The sequence below is a fragment of the Parasteatoda tepidariorum genome, chromosome 6, assembly GCF_982258835.1.
Source record: "Parasteatoda tepidariorum strain Cologne lab strain chromosome 6, Ptep-v5.0, whole genome shotgun sequence".
Taxonomy (NCBI): domain Eukaryota; kingdom Metazoa; phylum Arthropoda; class Arachnida; order Araneae; family Theridiidae; genus Parasteatoda; species Parasteatoda tepidariorum.
The window spans coordinates 98329089-98353666 of NC_141760.1; the positions used below are offsets into that span (position 1 = coordinate 98329089).

General features: G+C 27.6%; 2 protein-coding genes across 9 annotated transcripts in view; one reads left to right on the forward strand and one right to left on the reverse strand.

Annotated features, from left to right (window-relative positions):
• Window positions 1-13878, forward strand: part of wdb (serine/threonine-protein phosphatase regulatory subunit widerborst) — an 81384-nt gene extending 67506 nt beyond the window's left edge. For 2 of the 3 annotated variants that reach the window (XM_016053997.4, XM_016054005.4), the window contains exons 10-12: window positions 2256-2375; window positions 4503-4732; window positions 9455-13878. In XM_016053997.4, coding sequence (XP_015909483.1) covers window positions 2256-2375; window positions 4503-4732; window positions 9455-9560 — 456 coding nt within the window. In that variant the 3' untranslated portion in view covers window positions 9561-13878. Of the gene's footprint in view, window positions 1-2255; window positions 2376-4502; window positions 4733-6112; window positions 6151-9454 lie in introns of those variants that run through there. The other variant, XM_043046659.3, reaches the window with a different exon arrangement.
• LOC122268301 (uncharacterized) overlaps window positions 11388-24578 on the reverse strand; it is a 68514-nt gene continuing 55323 nt past the window's right edge. For all 6 annotated transcript variants that reach the window (XM_087166236.1, XM_087166239.1, XM_087166234.1 and 3 more), the window contains 2 exons: window positions 21153-21308; window positions 11388-18538 (listed from right to left, as the gene is read on the reverse strand). In XM_087166236.1, coding sequence (XP_087022362.1) covers window positions 18479-18538; window positions 21153-21308 — 216 coding nt within the window. In that variant the 3' untranslated portion in view covers window positions 11388-18478. The remainder of the gene's footprint in view (window positions 18539-21152; window positions 21309-24578) is intronic.

Sequence of the window (24578 nt, forward strand, 5' to 3'; positions counted from 1 at the left end):
GACTATATTTTATGTTATGATACTAGACAAAAAAAAATTTACTTCCCCTGAATAGATATTTGCCTCCTTTTTTTTCCAATAGATTCGGAATTTTTACTTTTAAATATATAGGCAGCCTGCCTTAATCTGAAAAATATGGATCCAATAATTTAAATAAAAGAATGATCAAAAAAAGTTGGCTGTCTAAGAGTTTTTTCACTTTTTGAATTTATTGCTCCATATCTACAGAACTATTTAACCAATTCAAAATAATTTTGAACATTAGAATGAAACTCATTAATTTAATGGCAATTTCACGCAAAATATGATTTTTTTTAAAGATAATCTATTATTTTTTATTTTGATAAAAAGCAAATAAAATTTTCAAACCATAAGGAATTTTAACATCATTTTTATCTATGCAATTTTAAATGACAAAATTTAAACAGAATTTGTTTTGAACGATTCTCTAAAATTATTAGGCTGATTCATCTCAAACTTCCACTTATGTCATATGCTTCAGTAACAGAAAATATTTAATAACAAGAAACTGTGATGTAAACAGTGCAATGGTTGAATCAAATCTGAACTAATTAATACAAAGCCTCATCTATGAGAATAATTATCCAGAATTTTTGCTAAACTCCTATATTATGAAAGTCAATTTGAATCTATTGGAAAAAGGTTGATAATTTCAAAAAACTTGTTTTTCTGTTTGATTCTTTTTGCTTAAAATATCTTATGAAGTAATTTAAATTTTACTCTTCAAAATATTTTGAATTCGTATCAGAAAATTGGATTATTAGATCAAAAGTCATTCAGCAGTTCCTTTTTCTTCAGTATTTTGTGCAGCGTACAACTTAAGACAAATTAGACATAAACATTTGCATGTACCCACTTTTATTGTGTCTATGCTCACAATAGATAGTCAATTGTTCTGACTCCTGAGAGGCAGTGAACTGTGAATTTGTATAACTTGTAGGAAATGGAACAGTAGCAATAAAAAATAAAATCCATTAAGTTTAAGGAAATACAGATAATCCGCCAACCACAAAAATATATTTATTTGCAATTCTAAGTTACAAAAAAAAAAAAATGGTAGTGGTTGTATTCATTAATTTTGTTGTGGAGATCTAAATATCTGTACAATAATATGAGGTGCTATTGAATTTTATCGACTGGAAATATTTTATTTGCAGTCAGACTATAGTCAGATAGTTCTATTTAACGAACTTCCATTTTGCAAATTTCTCTATGTTGCGATTTTTTTCAACCCAAAAATATTGTAGAAGTTTTTTCATGAAATAACTTCCAAATAGCGAAGTGAATTTTCTAAGTGAATTTTCTATTTAACGAACTTTTCATTGAGATCCACTTACCCTATTTCCCAAAATATTTCAGATCATTTCAAACTTGTTAATGTATTTTGTGTGTGAAATGACCTTGAATTGATTTTCGAAGCCACTTTTAGTGAAAGTGGTAAAATCCCCTTCCCTTTTTGTTTGCGTTTCAAATGAAAAACTCAGACAAAACGGATTTTATCAGTAGCAATTAAACTTAAGAACGCATGTGGCTATGTATGTCTTAAATTTCTTTTATAATAAATGCAGCTATAATTTTATACTTAAATTTAGCTTTTTTTAGTTGAAAGCATTTGTAGCATGATAGTGTAACACTAGATAATGTGTTGCTCTATTCTTGCTTTCCATGCAGATTTCTTTTATGACTAAGATTAATAAAATAAATAGCAGATACTAGTTTATAAGATAAAGGTGTATCAATTGCTATTTTAATTTTGTCTAGTGTTTATGAATTCAAGACCTGTTTTGTGTTGTTTAAGTATTTCAAAAGTTGATTTTCTGTTTAATGAATTTTCCATGTAGCAAACTTTTTATCAGGATTTAGCGACTTTGTTAAATAGAGGGCAAACTGTATTTCTTTATGAGAATACTAATTTGTTGTCTTGTATTAAAAAACTTATACTTACCTTTAAGGTTAAAAGATTACTATAATTTTTCATGTATTTGAAAATTATGTTTGTGTTGTATAAAAATCAAATTAGTTTTTTAAAGACCTAGGCGATGTTTTGGGAAGAATCATCATCTTTAATAATTGAACGTATAAATTATTCTATAAATATTATAATTATGCAATCGTTTATTATTTCACTCTTTAAAAATAAAAACTTTTTTTTTGTAAGAGAAGTTATGTAAATGTATTGTAAAAAAAAATTGGAATGGCTAAAGTAGTTCTTAATGCCAATTAACTTTTTTTAGGTGATGTTTCTGGGAGAAATTGAAGAAATATTAGATGTGATAGAACTTTCTCAGTTTGTAAAGATTCAAGAGCAATTATTTAGACAGATTTCTCGTTGTGTGTCCAGTCCTCATTTTCAGGTATTCAAAACTTTTATTTAGTGAATGTTCCCTGAAACGCAATCCAATTTTAATTAATTTTCTGCGCACTCTTTTGTCTTTGTTCATGCCTGTATTAATTTATTTTTTTAATTAAGAATATTAAATTAATTGAAAATAAATAGAAAAAAAATGCAGGCATAATAAATCTTTAAATGTATAATCCAATTTTATTTCATGTACAATTGTGAAAAGGACATACAGGGTATCTGCGCACCTGGAAAGTCATGAAAAATCATGGAAAGTCATGAATTTCAGTATTGAACAAAATTTGTCATGATTTTGACTATTTTTTTAAAAAAATCATGAAAAGTCGTGGATTTAGGTCTCCGAAAAATCTAATTTTTAAAATGCAATCCCCCCTCCCATTTCATCCTGTTCCAAATATCTGAATTCCTATCAAATCACCATTCAGTCATATTTTATTAGAATATAAAATGATTTTATCATGTTCTTTAAAAATTATGGTGTTCTTTCAAAAACTGAAAGAAAAAACATCATTTCTAGAGGGAATTATATTTTAAATTTCTGTGATTTAAGAACTTTTATTATTTATTATTTTTTTTTAATTTTATCAATTTAAAATTCTAGTTGAAGCAAACCAGTAATTGGCGAATTTTTTTTATTCCGAAATGAGGACAAAAAAACACAGGAATATTTCTTTCCTTTCTGATGAACAAGAAAAGTATCTTTAGAATATAATTCTGTAGAAAAAAAAGGGGGAGGGAATGTTTGCTTTTGTATTTTTTTCAGCTATTTTATTGTTTCAACTCTTTTTTTACTCTGTTTTTTAAATTTAAAATCCATAAATGTGAAGAGGCAGAGTATAACAGTTTTGGTTATACCTATCATATCAATTAATGTTATTATAATGCTTTTTTAAATTTATTGTTGTGTTTTTGTCGGAGAAAATAGTATCTTCGTTAAGTCATGAAAAATTCTTGGAATTAGTCATGAATTTGAAGATCTGAAATATAGCAGATACCCTGGACATACTTTTTCAAAATTAATGGTATGCATGTAGTGTTTGTCGTAAATGACCTAATAAATGGGCTCCTCCCTAATATTTATAGATGAAATCAAAGAATTTTCAAAAAAATCACTGTAAAACTGTAAGAGCATATTTTGACATTCAGATAATTTATAAATCAAGTTAATTTTGAGAGCTTAAAAAGTTAAACTTTATGAACTTTAAATTAGTTTTCTAAGCACTTATTATGGTTACATGATAAATATAATTTTGGTAAATGTTTAGTACTCACTCCTTTTCTATAAATCTCATTTGCAGAATGAATTTTTTTTAAAAATGGAATAACATTGGATGTTAGTAATAAAAAAAGGCAATATTCAGTTTTTTTTAGATTTAAAAAAAATTTTAAGGCAAAATTTCCTTCATTGGAAGGTGCAGTGTATTGTGAGGTAAGTATTTTGTATATAATAAATTATAGATTTTTCAAAGTACATTAATGTTTATTTAATCTTGACATTCAATTAGACTCTTCTTGATTGTGAACTATTCTTTTCATCAAAGATCTGTAGTTTTTATTAATCTTTGATGATTTAACGGACATTTATTTTTCAGTTCCTACTATTAGTTCCCACTCTCCCTATATCTTGTTCAAATTTTCAATCGTTTATAAAATACTTTTTATTCATTCACTTAAGTTTAAATACATTTTTTTGAACTTGTAGTGGATGATACTTGATGTTAAAACAGTTTTTTCAAATATTAATTCAGTAATTAAATAGCGATGAGCGATAAACATTATATTACTTATTATTATCTTATAAATCTTACGTTATTACTACTGGCAGTTATTAATTTGACAGTTTATTAAATTATCATATGACCTATTTCGTGTCGTTTTAAGAGTTATTTCAAAATCTAAACATCATTAAAGAAATAATAAGAAAGGGGTAAAACAAAAATGAATAATTTTTTCACAACTATAATACTATTTCCTGCAATGCTGTGCATATATGTTGCAGAATTTTTAATTTTTCTCATCCATTGTGTTTTTCTGAATGTATTATACATAGCTCACATATAAACAAGGCATTCTGCTAAGTTCCAATGATATTCAAACTAAAATAAAATGTTGGTTTTAGGTTGCTGAAAGAGCACTCTATTTTTGGAACAATGAATATATCCTGAGCCTGATAGAGGAAAATAATCAAGTCATAATGCCTATTATGTTCCCGGCCTTGTACCGTATATCAAAGGAACATTGGAATCAAACAATTGTAGCTTTGGTTTATAATGTCCTAAAAACTTTCATGGAGATGAACTCCAAATTGTTTGATGAACTCACAGCTTCTTACAAATCAGAAAGGCAAAAGTAAGTCTCAATTATAATCCCACAATGATGTTTGATATATTGCCTCTGTGTACTTAATGCAGTTCTGTTTTCTACATCCATTTACTTGATGATAATTATAAAATTATGTCATTGGTGTTTAGTTAGCCACGTATTATAAATGGTTAGTGGTAAATATCGGTGTTTTCCGATCTTCTACTTTGTCTGCCAACTTTTTATCTTACTCAGAGTTGCCACTCTGCTTGGAAAATTCAGGAAATTTAAAAATCACCAAAATTAGTAGGGAAAATGTGGGAAATTTTGAGTTTTTCTTTACAAACAGGAAAAATGCAGGGAATTTTTCTAATTTTCGTCCTCTGAAGCGTAATCTATTGGATATTTAAGGATGATATTTCAGCTACACTACACTATTTCATTTACTATAGCATTAAAGTATGTTAAGCTATTCCTTTTTTTTTTTCTCTAAGTTTTTCCAGCAATTAAAACTAATAAATACAGTTAGCCCAATATAGCTCACACAAGATCACAGTAATTGTTGTCTTCTTAATATATTGTGCATAATATGCGTAGGGAAAAAAAACAGGGAATTTTTTCCAGATTTGAGTGGCAACCCTGCTAAGTCAAATGAAATGAATTTATTTGTGTTTGATATGTCTAAAGGGCAGATATTTTTTTCTGAAAAAGATTTGTCCTATTTTATTTTATTTTTCTTCTAATTATTTATTTTTTACTTTAATGGCATGTTTTGTTTTCAACTCTTATGTGATATTTTGTAGTAAATTTTTTCTTTAAGAATATGTCGTAACTGAAATATTAATTATAAATTTTCTGCCATCATTGTTCACCAAAATTGGTGTGAAGTTCGATAAAATCAGTCCGGATTTTTGACCACCTTGTAATTGTATCAAAATTATTTTAAAAAATTTCTCCAGAAAACTTTAAATTTTGCAACTATCCAATCTTTTTAAGTTAGCTTTAGTAAATGCATCAAACTTCTAAAAGAATTCTTTATATCTTCTTGCTTTTCATTTTTGGACAAACCATCAAAATTTGAATGTACTGTTTACATTTTTCTGTCGTTCCATTTGTTATATTAACATTTTTCATATTTTAACTTAATAAAACTTGAAACAAAAAATTATGCCTGTTGGAACTTTATAGAATATGTGGATTAAGGTCTGGAAACCTTATTTTATCCTGGAAATCTATCTTATTTTATCCTAAAACTGCATTTAATCAACATCTGTAAAAAGATGCTCTAATTACAACCAGTTAAGTTGGAATGTAATTGGGTTTAGGAAATTTTCTTTCTTAACCAATTTACTTAGTATTAAAAAATTTTAAAAATAACCTACATTATTGATTTCGTAATGTAGGTTAGATAATTTTTATTTCTTTTAGTTGATTTCTAGGCTAATAGCACCTGAAACATGTCATAGGTATGTAACTACGTATAAATATTACTTTTTTTTATTTAAACTTTATTTTTCCAAAAAGCATTTTTGTTTAAATTTAATTTTTGGGTCTGTCAAACAAGTCATAAAAATTTCGTTTAATCATTGTGTGGAATTTGCTTTAAGGAAGAAATATTTTTTTTTCCGCATGTTACATATTAGTGTTGATTGTATTTTATTATTATAATGAACACATAAGTATTATTTATAATCATTTACTTTTGGTCACAAATATCATTTATTGGTCAACTCATGTAGTATAGTGAGATTGTTTGCTGTTCTTTGTGCTGTTTTTTTCTCTTTGAACTTATGAGAATATTTAGCCTTTTCAAAGTGGTAATTTTCATTAAATGGTGAAAATAATTTTTCCTATTGCATAAAAATCTCAATTTCCAAGAATTTTAACAGAAAATTTTGCTAAATCCAAATCATGCTTTAACAAAATTTGAAATGACATAATTAAGATTAAACCAACAATTTATTAAATCTTTTCTCCATCATTAAGCCTTTTCTCACAGGGTGCATAGCATTTTTTAAAAGGGCTTAATTTCCATTTAAATTTTTTTTTAAATCAGTCTTTTTCCTTGCCATGTTGATTTTGGCCTCAAACTGTACAAAGAGGTGATTTTTTATATTGTTCCTTTCAACATTTTCACTATTCGTTCAACCATAATTCATTTTGGCTTACCGTATGAGAACGCCTATAATTTTACATACTTCATGAAATACTTGCGGATACGCGTGAGCTTACACTGAGCTGAATCTTGCCTTCTCGTGTGAACCTGCTACATTTTGCAAGAGATTCTCGATTTCAAGCTTACTTTTTCTGTCTTTAGAAATCAAACCGAAAAATTTCTTGTAATTTTGCTGATCATAGGGACCAACTAAACATGCCATTTTTTTTTCCAGCAAAATAAAATTTTATTCCTCTAGTTAATTTCATCATAAGAATTAATTGAGATTTTTAATTCTAAGATTTTTTTACCTGAGGAACCTTCCACTAATTGCATTAAAAATTTATTGTATATAATTAGTTATGAAGTTTTCAGTGCTCTTTAGCTATTTTATGCAAAAACTCAATAATATTTAAGCTCAAGATTTTTTTTAAAAAAAAAGTGTAAAATGAAGGGCTATTCACTATTTTAAAATTTAGCAAATGCAGAAAAAAATCTTGTGTTAATTCTGATTTGTCATTTAAAAAAAAAAAAAATTCGTTTCTTAATGATTTGGCTCAAACTCAATTGAAATAAAAAATTACACAATCTCATATTTGTTAAATATTATAAATCTAGGGACCATATAATTTATTCCTGACAAAAATGTTTAGCTTCTACTCTTATTGTATTTACATTCCAAAACTATTGAAACATTTTTTAATCATTTTATTAAAGAAATACTGAACTAAGTAACAAATATTAAATAAAAATTTACTAGGGCTGTTCACTAATTTACGTTAGTTATATGAATTAAGTTTTCTTTGTTTGCTTAATTTCTTACATATCTTTATAAATTCAGTATCATTGAAAATATTATACTAGTTAATGTTTTGTTAAATATATACTTTTATGGATAATAAATCTGAAAAAATTAGCTTTTTTAAATTTTAATGTTGAATTAAAATTTTCCTTTTTATATAATCAATTATTAATTTAAAAAATAGAATGCTTGACTCAATATTGAATTCGGCATAAATTGTTTTTATGGTGGCTATTATAATCAAGAAAAGAGTTCTTTGTCGGAAATTAGTTAATCTATCCTGATCATGTAAAGTTTTTGAATTTTGTTTATTTATATTTGTATAAGGAACTTTCAAAATAGGAAGATTTGTTTTATTAGTGTGCATATCCCAATTATGATTTTCTTTAAATTAAAGAAAAAACAGTGCTTAAAAATATTTTTTGAGCTCTTTTGTTGAAAAATTTGGCTATGCTCTCTCAGGGTGCATAGCATTTTAAAAAAGTGCTGAGATATACTTATTTTTGATTTTTATGTTTTTTGAAAGCCCTTAAAGATGCTTTTTTTTATTCAGGGTTTGTAAAAAGTGCTTAATTTTCTGTCTTTTTGAAAAAGATTTTTTCTTTGCCGTGTCGATTGTCGTTCTAAATTACAAAAAATGCATGATTTCCACAATTTTCCTGCGATATTTATCAGAAACTAGTTATTTTATCATGATTATGTAAAGTTTTTGGAAATATTTTTGAATTTTATTGATTTTATGTTTATAAATTAAGAACTTAAAAATATAACGAAAAAAAAAAATTATTGCTGCACTGATCCTAATTATGAATTTGTTTTTTTTGGAAAGTGATTAAAAATATTTTTGAGTGCTTAAAAGGTGCTTATTTTTTGTTGAAAAATCTGGCTAAGTACCCTGTCTATGTCTGAGAGCCCACAATATACAATTTCAACAGTTGCATGTCTTGATTTTAAACCACAAAACTGTCTTTATGTCAAAGGCTAATTGGGAATTTCAGCTCTTTATATAGTGCCAACATCATTTGTTAGCATATTGTATTGAACCTTGTAGGTGCATTGCAAAAAAAGATCAACAGTTTACTAAGAGACCAAGGCCTATATTTTATATATTTTTTTATGTTTTGTCTTGGGATAATGTAATGGTAAGCCAAACTTTTTTCTGACAGGGACTATTGTATATCGAATTATTTCTTTATATTGCTTCCAGATTGGAGCTTAAACTTTGGAGTTTTCACTAGATAACAGTTCAATACACAAGAACAGTCTGTTTAGAATATTATGTTCATATGGAAATGTGATCTTGGGGCTCTCTCGAGCCATTGTGGCTCAGTAGATCGAGTGCTCCTTTCCCAATGTGGTGACAAATAGGAGACATATGCTATGAGATATAGCTGGACAAATTTAACTTGTGGCCTACGCCACCAACAGTGCTGATGTAAAATATTGTCAGTGGTATGTAGTGATTAAGGATTAGAATCTTATAGCCATTGGACTAACCATAGCAGATTTTCGTGGTTTTCCTCTCCATATAACCCAAATGGGTGTTATTTCCATCAAAAAGACTATTTTGTCTCTAGAAGTCTTGTCTTTTTGGTTGGGTTTTTAAATTACATGTCTGTACTGATAAACATTGGTAATCTTAAACTTAAAAGTGAATTGGCTGTTCAATACTAGTTATAAAATAAAATAAGTACTCCACTGAACATTTGAAAATGCGGCTTATCATTGTATTGCCATGAGCTTTTTATTTAATGTATTTATTTTTTTCCCTCTCTGTGAAATCATTAATAACATGATTTTTTTCTGAATGTAGAGAAAAGAAAAAAGAGAAAGAAAGAGATGAGTTATGGAAGAAACTTTCCCAGCTAGAGTTGAACCACAAAGCAAAGATCAACTCCATCCCCCATCACTCTCCGTAGTGGCTCTTTTTTCGAACACCCTTTCTTTTTGTAGAATTTTTTGGGCCTCCACCTGTAATGTATAAATTGACAATTGTGTTTGAATGTGGTCAATACATTTGGCCCCAAAAAGATAAAAGTATAGGTATATATAAAAAAATAAATAAACAAATGTGGCCCATCCCCAAATTCAGTTCTTCTAATTGCTGTGGGAGACTTTTTACATCACGGAAAACAACTCCTCCAGTCAATGAAGAGGCGATAAAATAAAAAATAATAAACTTCCTATTCAGTGTTCTTCGACATGTAATGGAAGTTTGCTGGGACATTCGATGTACCATGCTGTTGGAAAAACAAAAACAAATTTTCTAATCTATATATACATATATATATATACTGCTTGGAAGTAAAATCAACACTTGCTAAAACTCCAGAATACATTTTTTGGAAGAAAAAAAAAACAATTTTTGTAAGATTTAAGATGTTTAGACAATTAATGTTTGTTTTTTCTCTTTCTCTTATTGATTTTTAATAAAAAAAAATTTAATAATGCATGAATCATGATGAGTAGCAGCTGTGAATGATGAATGGTTGTTGGAAGATCCACCCTCCCCCCTTCCTTTTTATGTTTTTCTGCTTATTTATTAGTTAAGTCTATTAGATTGATATGAGATTTAAGTTATTTGCTCTTTTTTATGTTTTATTGCAACAAAAATCTTAAAAATGACTCAGCTTTTATTCAAGATTACCATAAATCGTAGCAAAAAAATTTGGAAGGAAAAAGGAACTTTGGCTTCATCAAAAATTCATCACAAATTTAGTTTCCCTAATTTTCTTTTTTTTTATTTCTAATATATATTATCGAGCAAGAAAATGGGTAGTACTTTTTCATCTTTGAATATTTATTCTCGCAAGAGTATATATTAGCACTTTACGAGGTGCTTTGTAGTTGTGCTGATAGTTTGTACTGATCACTCATCATCATGATTTTACTCATTGTAAGTTTTCAAATTTTTCACCCTCCCTTTTCATCGACTACCTCATTTTCTGCTGAGGAGTATTCACTATGTCATGAAATATAAATGATTTTTATCTGCCATACCATAAATTAACTTTTCTTTTTTTTTAAAACTAACTTTAGACTTTTAATTCAACATTACAGGGATTTAATTATTTTTCCTCGACAAAATGCTTGGTTTTGTTCTTACTTGAGGTTCTACAAAAACTCAAAATTCGTTGCAGCCAATATAGTATGAAATATATAGTATCATAACAGCATTTTGCGTTAAATTTGTGAGCCCTGGGTCCGATTTTTAGGCTGGTATTTGTAAATCCCTAGACGCCCGGATAAAACAAAGAGTGCGAATCCTAATGATTATTTTTAGTTATACGAGAAAGTGCTGTACGAAAAGCGATTTATTTATTAGTTTTACTCCTTTTGTTCTTCTCTACTGCATATAAATTTGTATTATTTTTGAATAAATAAGTTTTCAGCTTCCTCATCAATCCATTCAAATCATAAAATTTTTAAGGAGTCTGCTGCTTGCGTCATAGAAATATAGGAACTGTCATGTGATTCTAATTTGCCACACACATTTCTTTTTGTACTACTACATCACTTACACAATCTAATTAGTTTCATTATCAATTAGCTGAATCATCCAAAAAGCTTATAAAGAAGCTACCATGGTTGGCCAAAGCTTTTTAATGAGTTCTAAGCAACTCGTGAACCAAGAGTTTCTTCCGATGGGTGAAATTTCGGACACGTTTAAGATTGCTTTGACTGTCAAGATGCAGTTTTTATATAAGTTTGCTTTTGTTTTTTAACGACTAGCTAATTTCTTTAGATTTCTTTTTTTTTTGTCACCATTTTTGACAATAGGCACATAGTTATAGAAATGAACTATGTAACGAGGTACTTTTCTATAAAGAAATACTTTTTTTTTTTTTTGTTTCCTCTAACAGTCAGGCAGGCTTACAAATATTTCATCATGGTCCCTCCATTGTCAGGTCACATGGAATTGTATTTTGCATGTTGTGATCTTGTCATGTAAATAAGGAACGAAACAAAAATAATTCATTTTCAATTGCATGATAATTATTTTTTTTTATTTGCTCAATGCCATGAAAGCATTATTTTTAGTTTTTTCACATTATTGCTCTCATTCTTTATGAAGAATTGTTCTCAACCTCATGTCCAGGGAGTCGTTGAATTTTAATCAAAATGTAACTATAGTTTTCTGCTAAATTTAGTAAAGTTTTATTTCTACTTAAAGTACAGTGTTCAACCAAACGAATGAACCGCTTTCTATTGACTCTCGAAATTCTTTTAAAAACATTTTATACAGTGGCTAATAGGAGAGAGTATTTCTTTGTTGCCAATCATACGAAAGATTGCTCACAAACTTAAGAGTCTGGCGGATTTTGAAATCTCCATCTGCTTTTCTATCTCAAGATAATAAAATAAAAGGTAATGCCTACTGTACTTGACGCATAACTACTTTCAGAAGAAAATTTTATGATTAAATGTCTTAACTCTATTAAAGGTTTTTAATTCACAACTCTGTTTTTAAATATATTTTTTTTTGTATAGACTTTCGAGTTCTTAAAAAAGTATTAAAACCACTTTTTATCTGCTTTAAAAAATGCTGATAAGATTGCGGTTAAAAATTCTTTTTGTTCTTTCTTATTATGCGAATAAACCGAATGTCTCAAAAGCGTTGAGACCGCCAAGTCCAAGTTATTCAGGCTATATTTCAAAACTAGCATTTTAAGCCTTAAATTTAGTAGGCCTGAAAAGAAGTAATTATGAGAATGCGTAAATAAAATTTTACATTTTTGTTGTAAATTAAACATTTCATATTTTGTAAAAACCTTATTTAAATATAAATAATGCATGACAAACTTTTACATTTGCATAATATTTAAAGGAAGTCTTGTCTACAACAACTAAGGTGGCGCGAATCTCGGGCATGTCTTAAAACATTCTCTTTTTATAACTCAGAATTATATGCAGAACTTCAATCGTTACCTGCTACAGGAACAATTTTGTCCAGTTACATAATCTAGTGTAAAAGTGCCATTCTCTCTACCTGGAAGCTTTTCTTTGAAAGAGGAAAAAATTTTAATTTAAATAAAATGCAGCACTGAATTTTTTCCAAGATAAATTATAAAGTTTTTAATTTGTGTTTAAAATTAGATTTTAAGTATACAAGTCACGCTTTCATCGATAAACATTATCAGAAAAACCCAGTGTTTCTTATTTTATTTAAGATTACTAATTTTCGTGTTTTTCTGCGGATGGTTGACTGAATGTAAGCAATAACAAGCTTCCTAAAACTAGAAGGAATTTAGAAAACGTCCGGTTTATCCCCCCGCTTAAGTTTCGCTTGCAAGGCGATGTGGAAACAGACTTAATATTCCAGGTAGTTTTATTGTGGTTTGTGTTTAAATTTGCCCTTAATTTTACCATTCATAAAACTTTTCTGCAATTTATAAATTCCAACAGGTCTCGAGCCTAAAACAAATTTAACAAAATTAATATCTCGCCATAAATAAAGTGTAAGGTTTGCTATGTTTTTTGTGTTATCCCTTAGTTGGCTATATTTGTGTAAAATAGCCCCGTTTTTTAATTTTTGGGTAGCATCATAGCAAGCTTTCGGGGTCTTCCTAATTCATTTGCTGTTTGTTTTGTTGAAAGTTAAATTTAAAAAGCGTGTTATATTGAATACATTTGGATGACTGATTTTTGCAAGCTTGGGCGTAAAAATCAGTCGGAAATAGTAACCCAGAATTCGAATTTCTACCCCCCAGCGCCATCTGTGCTTAGCTTCACATGGTCAACCATCCATTTGATAACATTCTCTGCAGGGGGTTGAGAACTTCACATCACACTGATCTGTAATTATTTAAATATTGAAGACTATAAATCAAAAATAATTCCAATAAACAAAGTGTCTAACACAATTGTGTAATGTTTAAATGTATTGATTTTTCTGTCAATAGGTTTTTTCTTTCTGCTGTTTTTATGTGCAATTGATGTTCAATAAAACTAATAATAGTAGAAAATTCATAGAAATAATTTATTTAATGCAACTTTATTTAGTCTCTTATCTTTTTCATTTAAAAATTGTTTATAATTTTTGAATAATTAAATTTAAAAAAATGTTTTAGCTCATGCTTTATTCTTTTGACTTACACCGGTATAATAGTATGTGAGCATTGAAAGTAGCATTAAGTTTAATTCTGTAAACATCAATTTCTGAAAATCTTATACAGAAAGTTAATGTGAATATAATTTGTATGATATTGTGAAAATAAATTGCTCCTGAAAAAAAAAGATACAATTTTTTGTATTGTGTTTTATTTCTTTCAACAAACATATATATAATGATTAATTTGTTAATATTTTTGACCTCTTCCTTTCTATGACATTAAACAATGTAGTTTTCCCCATCTAATGATATTGTTATCAAATTTCATGCTGTCTAGTAAAATTACTCGCACATTTTAACTATGGTTAAATTATTAAAATTTATCCTTATATACTCTCGATATATCAAAAGTTGAGATGCTAAAAAAGTTTCGAGATAAAAGTTCAGGACTAAATAAATTCTAAAAAGTAGATGAATATGTTCTAAGATAGTCTCTAGAAAGTAGAGTCATTAAAAACATAAAAATGACATCTAATAAATATGTATGTAATGATAGTTGACTAAAAGTCTAAATACAGTAATGATAATTTCATTTTTAACCTCTTAACGGACAGATTTTTCGAAGAAAAAAAAACGGCCAAAAAAAATCAGTCAATTCTTGATTATATTCGAGTATGAAAAATTATAGCGTAAAATAAAACGCTGCTCGAATTATCTCGAGAATGCACAGTTCGGCCTGTTTAGCGCTCTTGAATTAACTCGAGCACACAAGTTAAGGGGTTAAAAGTAAGACAAATATAATTATGCATTAAATAGAAAATAATTATTTTTTTGAAAAAAATTCATTTCCCATTTTGTAAAATATCCGACATAACAAGATTTTGAGAAGAAACTCTTTGACATAGGAATTTAAATTAACATTATGTGAATATGCAATGCCAAGAGAAGTTTTTTTTTTTTTTTTTTTTTTTTTTTTTGGACGTAACATGGTTTTTGAGGTATCGAGAGTATACTATAGTTTAACTTTTAAATGACTATCTTTAATGATGTTATCTCATAGCTTACAATTAAAAAAAATTTTATTTATTTCTAAATTTGTATAAACGTAAAGAGTCGTGGTCTCCAAAACATTTCATCATAGTAAGATGTTACCAAACTTTTAAATTGTGATGTGGCACCCAGACATATATTTGTCAGATTTTTGAATTATATATGTATATATTTCTGTGTAATCGTTATAGAAACTAACTCACATCCTTCGCCTAAGACTCTCCTCACGCGAATGGTGAAAGTATGTGAAGTGTTGCCATAGGCAAACTATTATCTTTCTCACTTAAAACTGGATTTACAGTCTTGCATTACAGTGTCTGATTTATCATAAGGCCTAGGGCCCCACGTTTCCTGTTAAAAATAATTCTTTTTTGTGTTTTTTCCTTAAGAATTATCTATTAGAGTGAGCAAAATTTAAAATAAATATAAGCTCAAATTTATTAATATATTCTAATTTACTTGTTTTTTAAATAGTTTAAAAACCCTTCATTATTAAACAACATATAAATTTAGTTCAAAATAACGACCAGGGGTCCTGCATTTCTAGATCAGGCCCTGCTCAAAACACTCCTTTGAAACCCCTTTTTTTTTTATTATCCTTTTGAATAGTATCCTTCTTTGGAAGGCCGCTGTTCACAGTTTGGGAACACTTGACCTTACGACTCGACTACTCACTAAGTCAAAGTGTTTATAATGTGGTAAGGGGTCATCTCCCCTCTAATTTCTTAAGTAATTTAAGAATGACCTGCAATTTTTAAGGTTTTTGGGATAAATATTTCCTAAGACACTTGTTAAGCTTTTTTTCTTAAATAACTAGCTAGGCGTTTTTTTTTTTTTATCTTTTCTTCCCTCGTGAAATACTTTGATTATCAGTAGTATTATGTAGGAATAAACAGTTATGTTTTCAATCACTGAAAATGTTTTTATCAAAACAAGAGGCGAATGCATTTTAGTTGGATTCGACATCGGTTTGTGATCATTTCAGTCCAGCCATTGTTCTGATCGACTTGTATAATGATTCTTCAACGTTTGATATAGTTTTGTTAATTTTTTTTTCAATAGCAAATTTATTCCTAATATTTTCTCTCTTCATTTCTTACAAAGATTCTTAATATGAATGTTTAATAAGAATAGTGATTATGAAAAATCTTGTTTGTATTTTCATAAATTGTTGAATCTATTTTCACAGTCTCGCAAAAAAAAAAATTTTTTTTTTGGTTGTATTTTTTTTAAATGGAATTCCACTTTATTTTGGTGCGGTAATTTCAAATGATATAACAAATTCTTAATTATGGCTCTCTGAAATTCGGTAACTTTTTTCTTTTAAATATAATCGAAATCAATAAAAAAAACATGAATAAAAACAATAATTTAATTATGAATGAAATCAGCAATAATTTCAAATCAATTTAAAAAATTGGAGTACCGAAAAAGAAGAGAAGCTCTAAATCAGTTTAAAAAATCATCATAAGATGGCGCTCTCGGATATCTTATGCATTTTTTTTTTTTTTTATATGAACCGATATGAATAAAAGTAATAACGAATTTATAATTTTCTAAATATTTCGGTTTTGTTCTCGCAATGTAAAATATTTTTTAATGCAAAATTTATTACAAAATGGTTTATCGAGAACAAACAAAATTCAAAGAATGAAAATTATAATACATTTTTACAAATTCTCTTTATTTATTTTCTAAAGTGGACATCAAAAATTAATTATCCAACATTAGCATTAAATATCCATGCCACAATGCATACTGAATTATTTGATTCAATATCAAAATTTATATCATTTAGAAATATTTAAAAATATTACTGTAAAATAAATCTACAACAAATATATATTTGATGCACAATAAAAATAAGCAGATAATTTATTTTATACACAAATAAATTTAGAAAAATTAAATGTAAATAACATATGACTTAAAATAATTTCTAAGTTAGATTTTTTTTGCAATTATAATGATCGCAATCCTGATTACTTTGATTTTTAATTTTATTGTTTTTGAAATTTAACTTATAATTTAATTATTTTGGTTCTAAACTTTTAATATCCTTATTTTTATTTCTAACTTTTAATTTTCATCCGAAATTAGAGGGTATTCCTTAATCACCGGCCTTTATATAGTTTTAGAATCTTAAAAAAATTCTGAAAGGAAAGAGATCGCAAATCATGAAAAAGCATTAACTTCATAAGTCTGACGAAACACAATTATTGAAAACTTATTGATTAAATTTTTATGCTTAATTGTTGATTTCACATCAAAATCGCTGCAATTAGTAGTATTTTTTTTTTTCTTATATTGCTATTTTTATCCGTGTGATTTTTTTTTTTTTAAATCGCATATTTTCTACAGGCTAAATAAAAAAGTATAACATTTACTGGTTGCCCATGGCAAAATTTTATCTTTCTTATAACTACAAATATCCTCACTTATACGTTCTTATTCAACTCATTATATTTAAGCCTATTTTAAAATATAATTTCATAGTTATGACATAAATCTTCTATCATAGTTTGTTCCAAATGTTGAGTTCCTTTTTGAGAAAGAAAAAGAATAAATGATCTATTCCAATTCCAAAAAGGCAGGCGACTTTCTAAAAACAGGAACCGGAGTAGAGGGGTGGATCGTTTTGAAAGACAGCCAGAAAGATCATATGATTTTCTTCTGAAACTGCTTGCCTGTCAAAATTTTATTCTGAAAACTCGTCTAAAATATCAGAGAAAGTCGATTGAATATTGTGAAATTGTTCATCTCTTGCCACAGGTTATTACTATCGAACACATTCTTATTTTTGTTGCAGAATTCATTTTAAATACCACAATTCAAATAATTGTTGAGAGATTATGGTACTGTTTTCAATTTTATTAGAAAGAAACAAAAAAGCTGAGCCGTATTATAAATGAAATCGATTTAAAGTGCTAATAAGAAACCGATTGAAAAAATTGAATTTTCTATTAAGTGCTTGAGGTTGGAGCAATTAATAATAAGTATTAAAATATTGATAAATGTTGATATTGTTTTTAAAAGGGACTACTATTTAAAAATGTCTCTTCGTTTTTGAAAATGTTTAACGATTAAAAAAGTTGATGCTAATAATGTCATTTCTCAAAATATGGTAAACGTTAGAAGGTTTTTTTATAAAATGAAGACAAAAATGGGAGAAATCAGCGTGATATTTTCAGTAGTTTTCAGAACATGATAAATATTCATTATTATTCGATATTTATTAAAGAATAATCATAATAAAATGCACATGGGTACATTTTCGACGAAAAAAGTGGCAATTAGGAAAAAAAATTTAATCAACAATTTATTCACTCTGTGACGACCGTTAATTTTGTCTTATAAATAATAAATGGCATTTTTTTTTTAAATATCATTTTTTAACATCAAACTATTCTTTTGTGTAGTTACAGATAGCAACTACAATTTTTGGGAATTTCCACTCGAATTCTCACAGCTCAATGCACATAAACATCTTACGCTTCACTTTTTTTTCTATTTTCGAAAAAAAAAAAATTATGTGAACAATTTGAAAAGGAGGTTTATAAATATTTGCCCCAAGCCCTTTTTTAAAAAATTCTCTTGTGAAAAAATGCCTTAGAAAATGAAAACTATGTTTAAAACTGTGTTTTTCAGTCTATACTCAAAATGAATTCGATGAAAATGATAAATTTATTTCCAATCAACAAGCGTTTATAATTCGTAGTGATGCTATTCGTTTTTTTACAAAATTGATGGCAGAAAAAGTATTCCAGCAGCTACTGTCGATCTAGGCCGCGAAACCTGGAAATAAAATAAAAATATTTATATTTCACATAAATATAGTATTAATGTGTTTTCATTACATCATAACACGTTTAGCATTTTACAGTCATTAAAATTTTAGCAATTCTGCTTTACTTAAAACAAATTTAATATTTTTTTAGCTATTTATTCTTTTAAAATGTACGTTTTAGTTTGATACAAAAACCTTTTCCCTCCTATACTAAGGTTTCGGAGACTCTCACGAATTTTTTTTTTTTCTAAATTACAAACAGTAAAAATAACTTTTAATTACTGCTGTTATGGCAACCATCTAAAAAATAAGCTAAACTGAAACTGATGAGTTTCATGTATTTATCGTTTTCATTGTATTTCTATGTAAATTAGAACTCAAAGTTATCGTAATGTGAAAATTTAATTTGTTTGTTCTATAAATTTCAAAACTACTGTTTATTCAAAGAAACTGAAAAAAAATTTAATTCCAAAATTTTTTTTTTTCATAGACGAAAAAAGCCAATGCTAAACGTATGTCATCACACAATATCAGCATGAATTTTGGTTTAAGGTATATTTTTTTCTGTATTTATGTTTAAATAAGTTTCTGTTCTGGCAAGAAGACTGTAATCAACATCTCAAGGAAACAATTTTTTTTAATTGGGTATAATATGAAAAAAACACAACTACTTCGATTTAGTAGGAACAACATATGACGCAATGCTAAACGAATGGAATTTAGTTGTTGTTTATTTAGTTATTGTTATTAGTAGTTGTTGTTATTTGTTTTAGTTGTTGTTGTTTATTTAGTTGCAATAACTTTTCTTTATAATGCAATAAAATCTGGCGAGCAGCTATTTAAACGATCGAACACTTCGTTTGTTTATTTGTGGCTTGACGTTAGGCTCGCAGAAAATGCCGTTCATGGGTTAAATTTAGTAGGAACAACACAACCTGTGACGTAGGCTATATTATACCCAATGTTCCCTAATTTTTCTTTATTTGCAAACGACTAGAAATATAGTTCTGTAAATTTAATAGTTCTTAATTATTGTTAAATTTTTGATTTTAATAATATATACAACGTAGAAAGAAAAAAAATTGCGATCTACGCAAATAATATTATTGCTAATATATTGATAGTATTGCAACTTTGAGCAAAAAGTTATTGATTTAAGAAAGAACTAAACGATTTCAGGAAGAAAAAAAAAATTTTAATTTAAAGTATGGGGAATAAAACTAGATTGGATGATCTTAAAATTTTAAAATCGTGATAATCATGTTAAAAACGTCGATATTTCACGGTATACTCCAATATTTTTTTTTACTTCGTTGCCCAGGGGAAATTTATCATTCATGATAATAAGGTATACCGTAAATTACCATTCTTGATAAAAATCGAGATATTATCGAATTCTATATTTATCGTAACACCTGGATTCACGATATATCAAATATACAAATTTCGATAATTAAAAAAATTGACGCTACATCGATCTTCTCTATTTGTGAATAGTTTTCCTATTATGACGCAAATAAAATAAAAATTTTAGCGATTGCGATTAGTCGATCAGCATAATAAATGAATGACGTACTTTAATATAAAATTAATGGCTCAATTTCCCTGGGTTTCCCGCAAATGACAGATGATCTAAAGAAAAGCGGATGAAGATAAAAAATACACGGTTTGCTGCTTTTTGCCTAGGAAACCAATAATATTCTGATCCGATTCAAATGAAGCTATTTACTGAAAAGTTATTAAGCAGTGTTTTCTGATGTATGTCAAACCATTCCAATTTTATTTTATTTTATTTTATAACTGGCTTTGAACAGTCGACCCAATTTTACGCTTACGTTTATCTATGTTTAACTCTCTGGCGTTGTAATTCTTTACCCACTCTAGAAGACAAAGGAACTTCTCGATCAAGCATTTGCACAATAAACCTTCTTGGAGAACTTTTTGGTGGAACTAACCCGCATTTGCTCTACATGGAGAGGGAAATCACGAAAGCGTCCCATGTTTAGCTCGACAGTAAGGGGAATTTAACCCGTGATCCGTCTACCATTCTGAGGATTATTTACGTCAGCACTGAGGTCGATGCTAGCCGGAAACAGAATTCGTATCGACCAGCGGCCATCGCTGGGATTCGAACCAGCACCTCATTGGAAGGCGAAGCGCCTCTGACCTATTGCGGCTTTAGACTGTTCCAATTCTGTATCGTTCTAATTTTAGTATATGTACTGCTGAAGCAAGTACGAAGACCATTCCAGAGCATTATGTCTCAGGGGATACTTCCGGTGAACTAGGTTCGAATCCAAGCGATAGCTGGTCGATACGAATTTCGCATCCGGCTTGCACCGACCAAAATGCTGACGTGAAATATCCTCAGTGGTAGACGGATTATGGGTTAGAATCCCCTTGCCGTCAAGCTAACCGTGGGAGGTTCTCGTGGTCTTCCTCTCCATGTAACGCAAATGCTGGTTAGTTCCATGACTTTTAAAATCATAGTTTTACAGTTTTTCTTAGCAAAATCATTTGTATTATCTTATTCCATTTTTCTTTAATTGATTTTCCAAATCTTTTTCATTTGAGAACGCTCAAAAAAATTTCTTACAAAAATAATATTGAAAAAAAAATTACCTTATCTTGTGCGGGTATGAAAAGAGTAGGGAACCGTACAGGACTATGTTGACGATTTTCGACAGTGTAGGATTTTGTAAGGACATCAGGTGTTGGGGTTCCAGGTAACAATGGTAGACTTACGTTAGATTCCTTCTCTTTTGTATCAATTGTTTCCTATGAAATAATGTAAAAAATTGAAGTGTGAGTCTTAATTGTATTAGAGTGCTTAAAACGACACAATTTGAGTGCTTTAAACAATAAACAAAACTTTAATTTTAGACTATTTATTAACTTTAATTTCAGGACTTAGTACAAATAACTGTCTCAACTTTCAAAGGGATTATATATTTTAAAAATTTATTAATCAATTTTCAAGAAGTCATTAAATTTACACTTGAAGTAAAACTTTAATTTTTGACTATTTATTGACTTTAAGACTTTGGGTTTTGGTGCAAACAACTGTCTCAACTTTAAAACGGATAATTTTTTTTAATGTTTAAAAATTTGTTAAGTTTTTTTTTTAAATTATCTCTAAATTTACACTTAAAGTAAAACTTTAATTTTAGACTATTTATTAACTTTAATATTAGATCATGGTGAATAAAACTGTCTCAACTTTAAAATGTATAATCTTTTTTTTTTCAAAAAAAATATTTAAAAATTTATTAAACATTTTTTAAAAAATTGCTAAATTTGTACTTTATGCAAAGCTTTCATTTTAAACTATACTAACCAGCCATAAAAAATGATCTGACCATTAGTACGGAAAATCATTTTAATATTTTAAAAGTTATTAAAAAATCGCCGATTTGGCGAGATTTTTCCACATAGATTGAAATTCGCAAATTTCTACGAGACCAGATAGTGCAGCGTTTAAGTAATTTTTAAAATATTAAAGAATTGATATCAAGCGCTTTTTATTTTCGCAATACAGTGGCTCTTTTCATTTTGGAATTTTTGCTCCATTTTCAGAATTGACATTGAGAACGCTGGTTAAAGGTAATATTTTTTTATTACATATTATTATTATTTTGCAAGATTATTTTTATTTGTAATATATTCAGAAGTGTAAACATAAGTATGTACAGTCGGCAAAAAAAAAAAGATATCACCCTGAATAATTTTCGTTCTAATGATCGGATTTTCACGAACTAAGTGTGAATCTTAATGGTTCCCGGGGGTGACCTCAAATATGCTAATTAATTAGTGCTAACTATTAATTAAGTTACGAAATCAGACACAAAAACGTACTTTCTCTGAATAAACATACATTTTTTCTTACATATTTGGATTTTTAACCTTCAAAATATAGGGGGTAGCCGCAATCTGGGAAATATGGTCCCCATAGTTTGGTCAGGAACGCGATTCAAAGTTCGTACCCCTTAATGTTAATTTCACTTTTTACGTTTTTAGTCATATTTTAAAAACTAATAAAGCAATTCGAAGAAAATTTCACCCAGTCATAAAACTCATTTACCCAAAGATAATTTCACGAAAAAAATAATTTTTAATAATTGTTAATTATTTTTTATTATTTAATTAAATTAAGGATGAAAAATTTTTGAATTATAAGGTATGAATTTTTTTATACCATATTAATCTACATATTTTTCAATTGAAAAATCTAAAGTTTCAACTGTTTTTATTTATTAGAAGCTGAGAAAAATTAAAATTAATTATTTTTAAAAAAATAATTTGGCGACAATGAAGAAATGATTAAATGGAGCGATTAATATTAAAATGTGATAAACTTGCGAGGAACTTGACTTCGCGCGCTTAGCATAAAATTTCATTCATATTTTTTTCGCTAATAATCGTTTGCTTATCTTTTCATTTTTATTTTTTTAAGCTATAAAATACGATGTTTCTTCTTTAGTCGTCTAAAATTCTATTTGCAATTTAGTAAAGAAATTTGAATAAAACATTTTATTGAATAAAATACATTTTATTCAGAGAATGTGGAGTTTTATAAAAGCATGCTTCTGATAGAATATGATTATACAACAGATTGTGCTCCTTTAATGTGATTTTTTTTAATTTTTATTTTCTCAATAACTGATAAAATTTCAATAATATACATACGAATGAATAAATTTGGAATAAAATATTCATCAATTTCTTGAATATATATTTTATAAATATTAATAAAAATACGTAGTCAATATTTTTAAGCATCTCTCACAACATCGCAAATTTCTCAAAATCTTATAGGGTAAACTAACCAGTGAAGGAATACTTAAGCTTAGCTTGTCTTTAAAAAAAAATCATAAAAATTTCAAAATTTGTAATTTTAGCTAAATGACGTATTTGTTATTAAATGCATGTCGACATATTTGTTATTAAATGCAAATTATGTAAAAAAAAATTAGATAACTTACATAATATTGTTTTAAGCTTTTGGTGGTTTAAATAATAAGTAGTAAGATAACCAAGTGAAGGAACAGGAAGGTAAATTTTCCAGTGAATGAACACTTAATTTTGAGAATGTTTGATGCTCGTTAGGAATCCTTAGGCCACACAGATGTAGGTGCCTGAATTGACTGATGTTAACACAGGCGGGCATTAGGAAAAAAAAAATCTTTTAAGTTTTCGTGCCCCCATTTCAGTATCTTAAGGGCCTTACGAGCTCTGTTTAAAAAGAGAGTATCATATCAGATATATATATATATATATATATATATATATATATATATATATATATATATATATATATATATATATATATATATATATATATATATATATATATATATATATATATATATATATATATATATATATATATATATATATATATATATATATATATATATAACATAAAAAGCTTCAATTAATCTTTTTATGTTAGTTTCTTTGCTATAAAACTTCATCCTAATTAATTATTCTAAACGAAATACTTTCTCACACTTTTAAAAACCACATCCTGTTCTTAAATCTATTTTTGGCTCAAGTATGCATTTAATTAAGAGCAGGACATTTTTCCCTTTGCTCTTGTGTGGGAAACGTTCGATCTATTTCATAAACCAATAGCAACTACTAAGAGTTCCCTCTTTCCCTAAATTAAGACATATTACGGATTTTACTTTGCAAGATTTTCCCTAACATATAACCAAGGAGCGCAACTTTTCATGTGCACTTTCACTCATTCTCATGACTGCTCTTGTCTAATAATTAATAAATAAATTTTGTACCCTCCTTCCCGACCTATGACCTGTTTTAATCCTTCCACTCGGCAACGACGTTATATATATATATATATATATATATATATATATATATATATATATATATATATATATATATATATATATATATATATATATATATATATATATATATATATCTCTGATATATATATATATCTGATATATATATATATCTGATATATATATAACAAAAATAATCATAGTAGCAGTATTTGGTGGTAAATGTCGCTTATCGTAA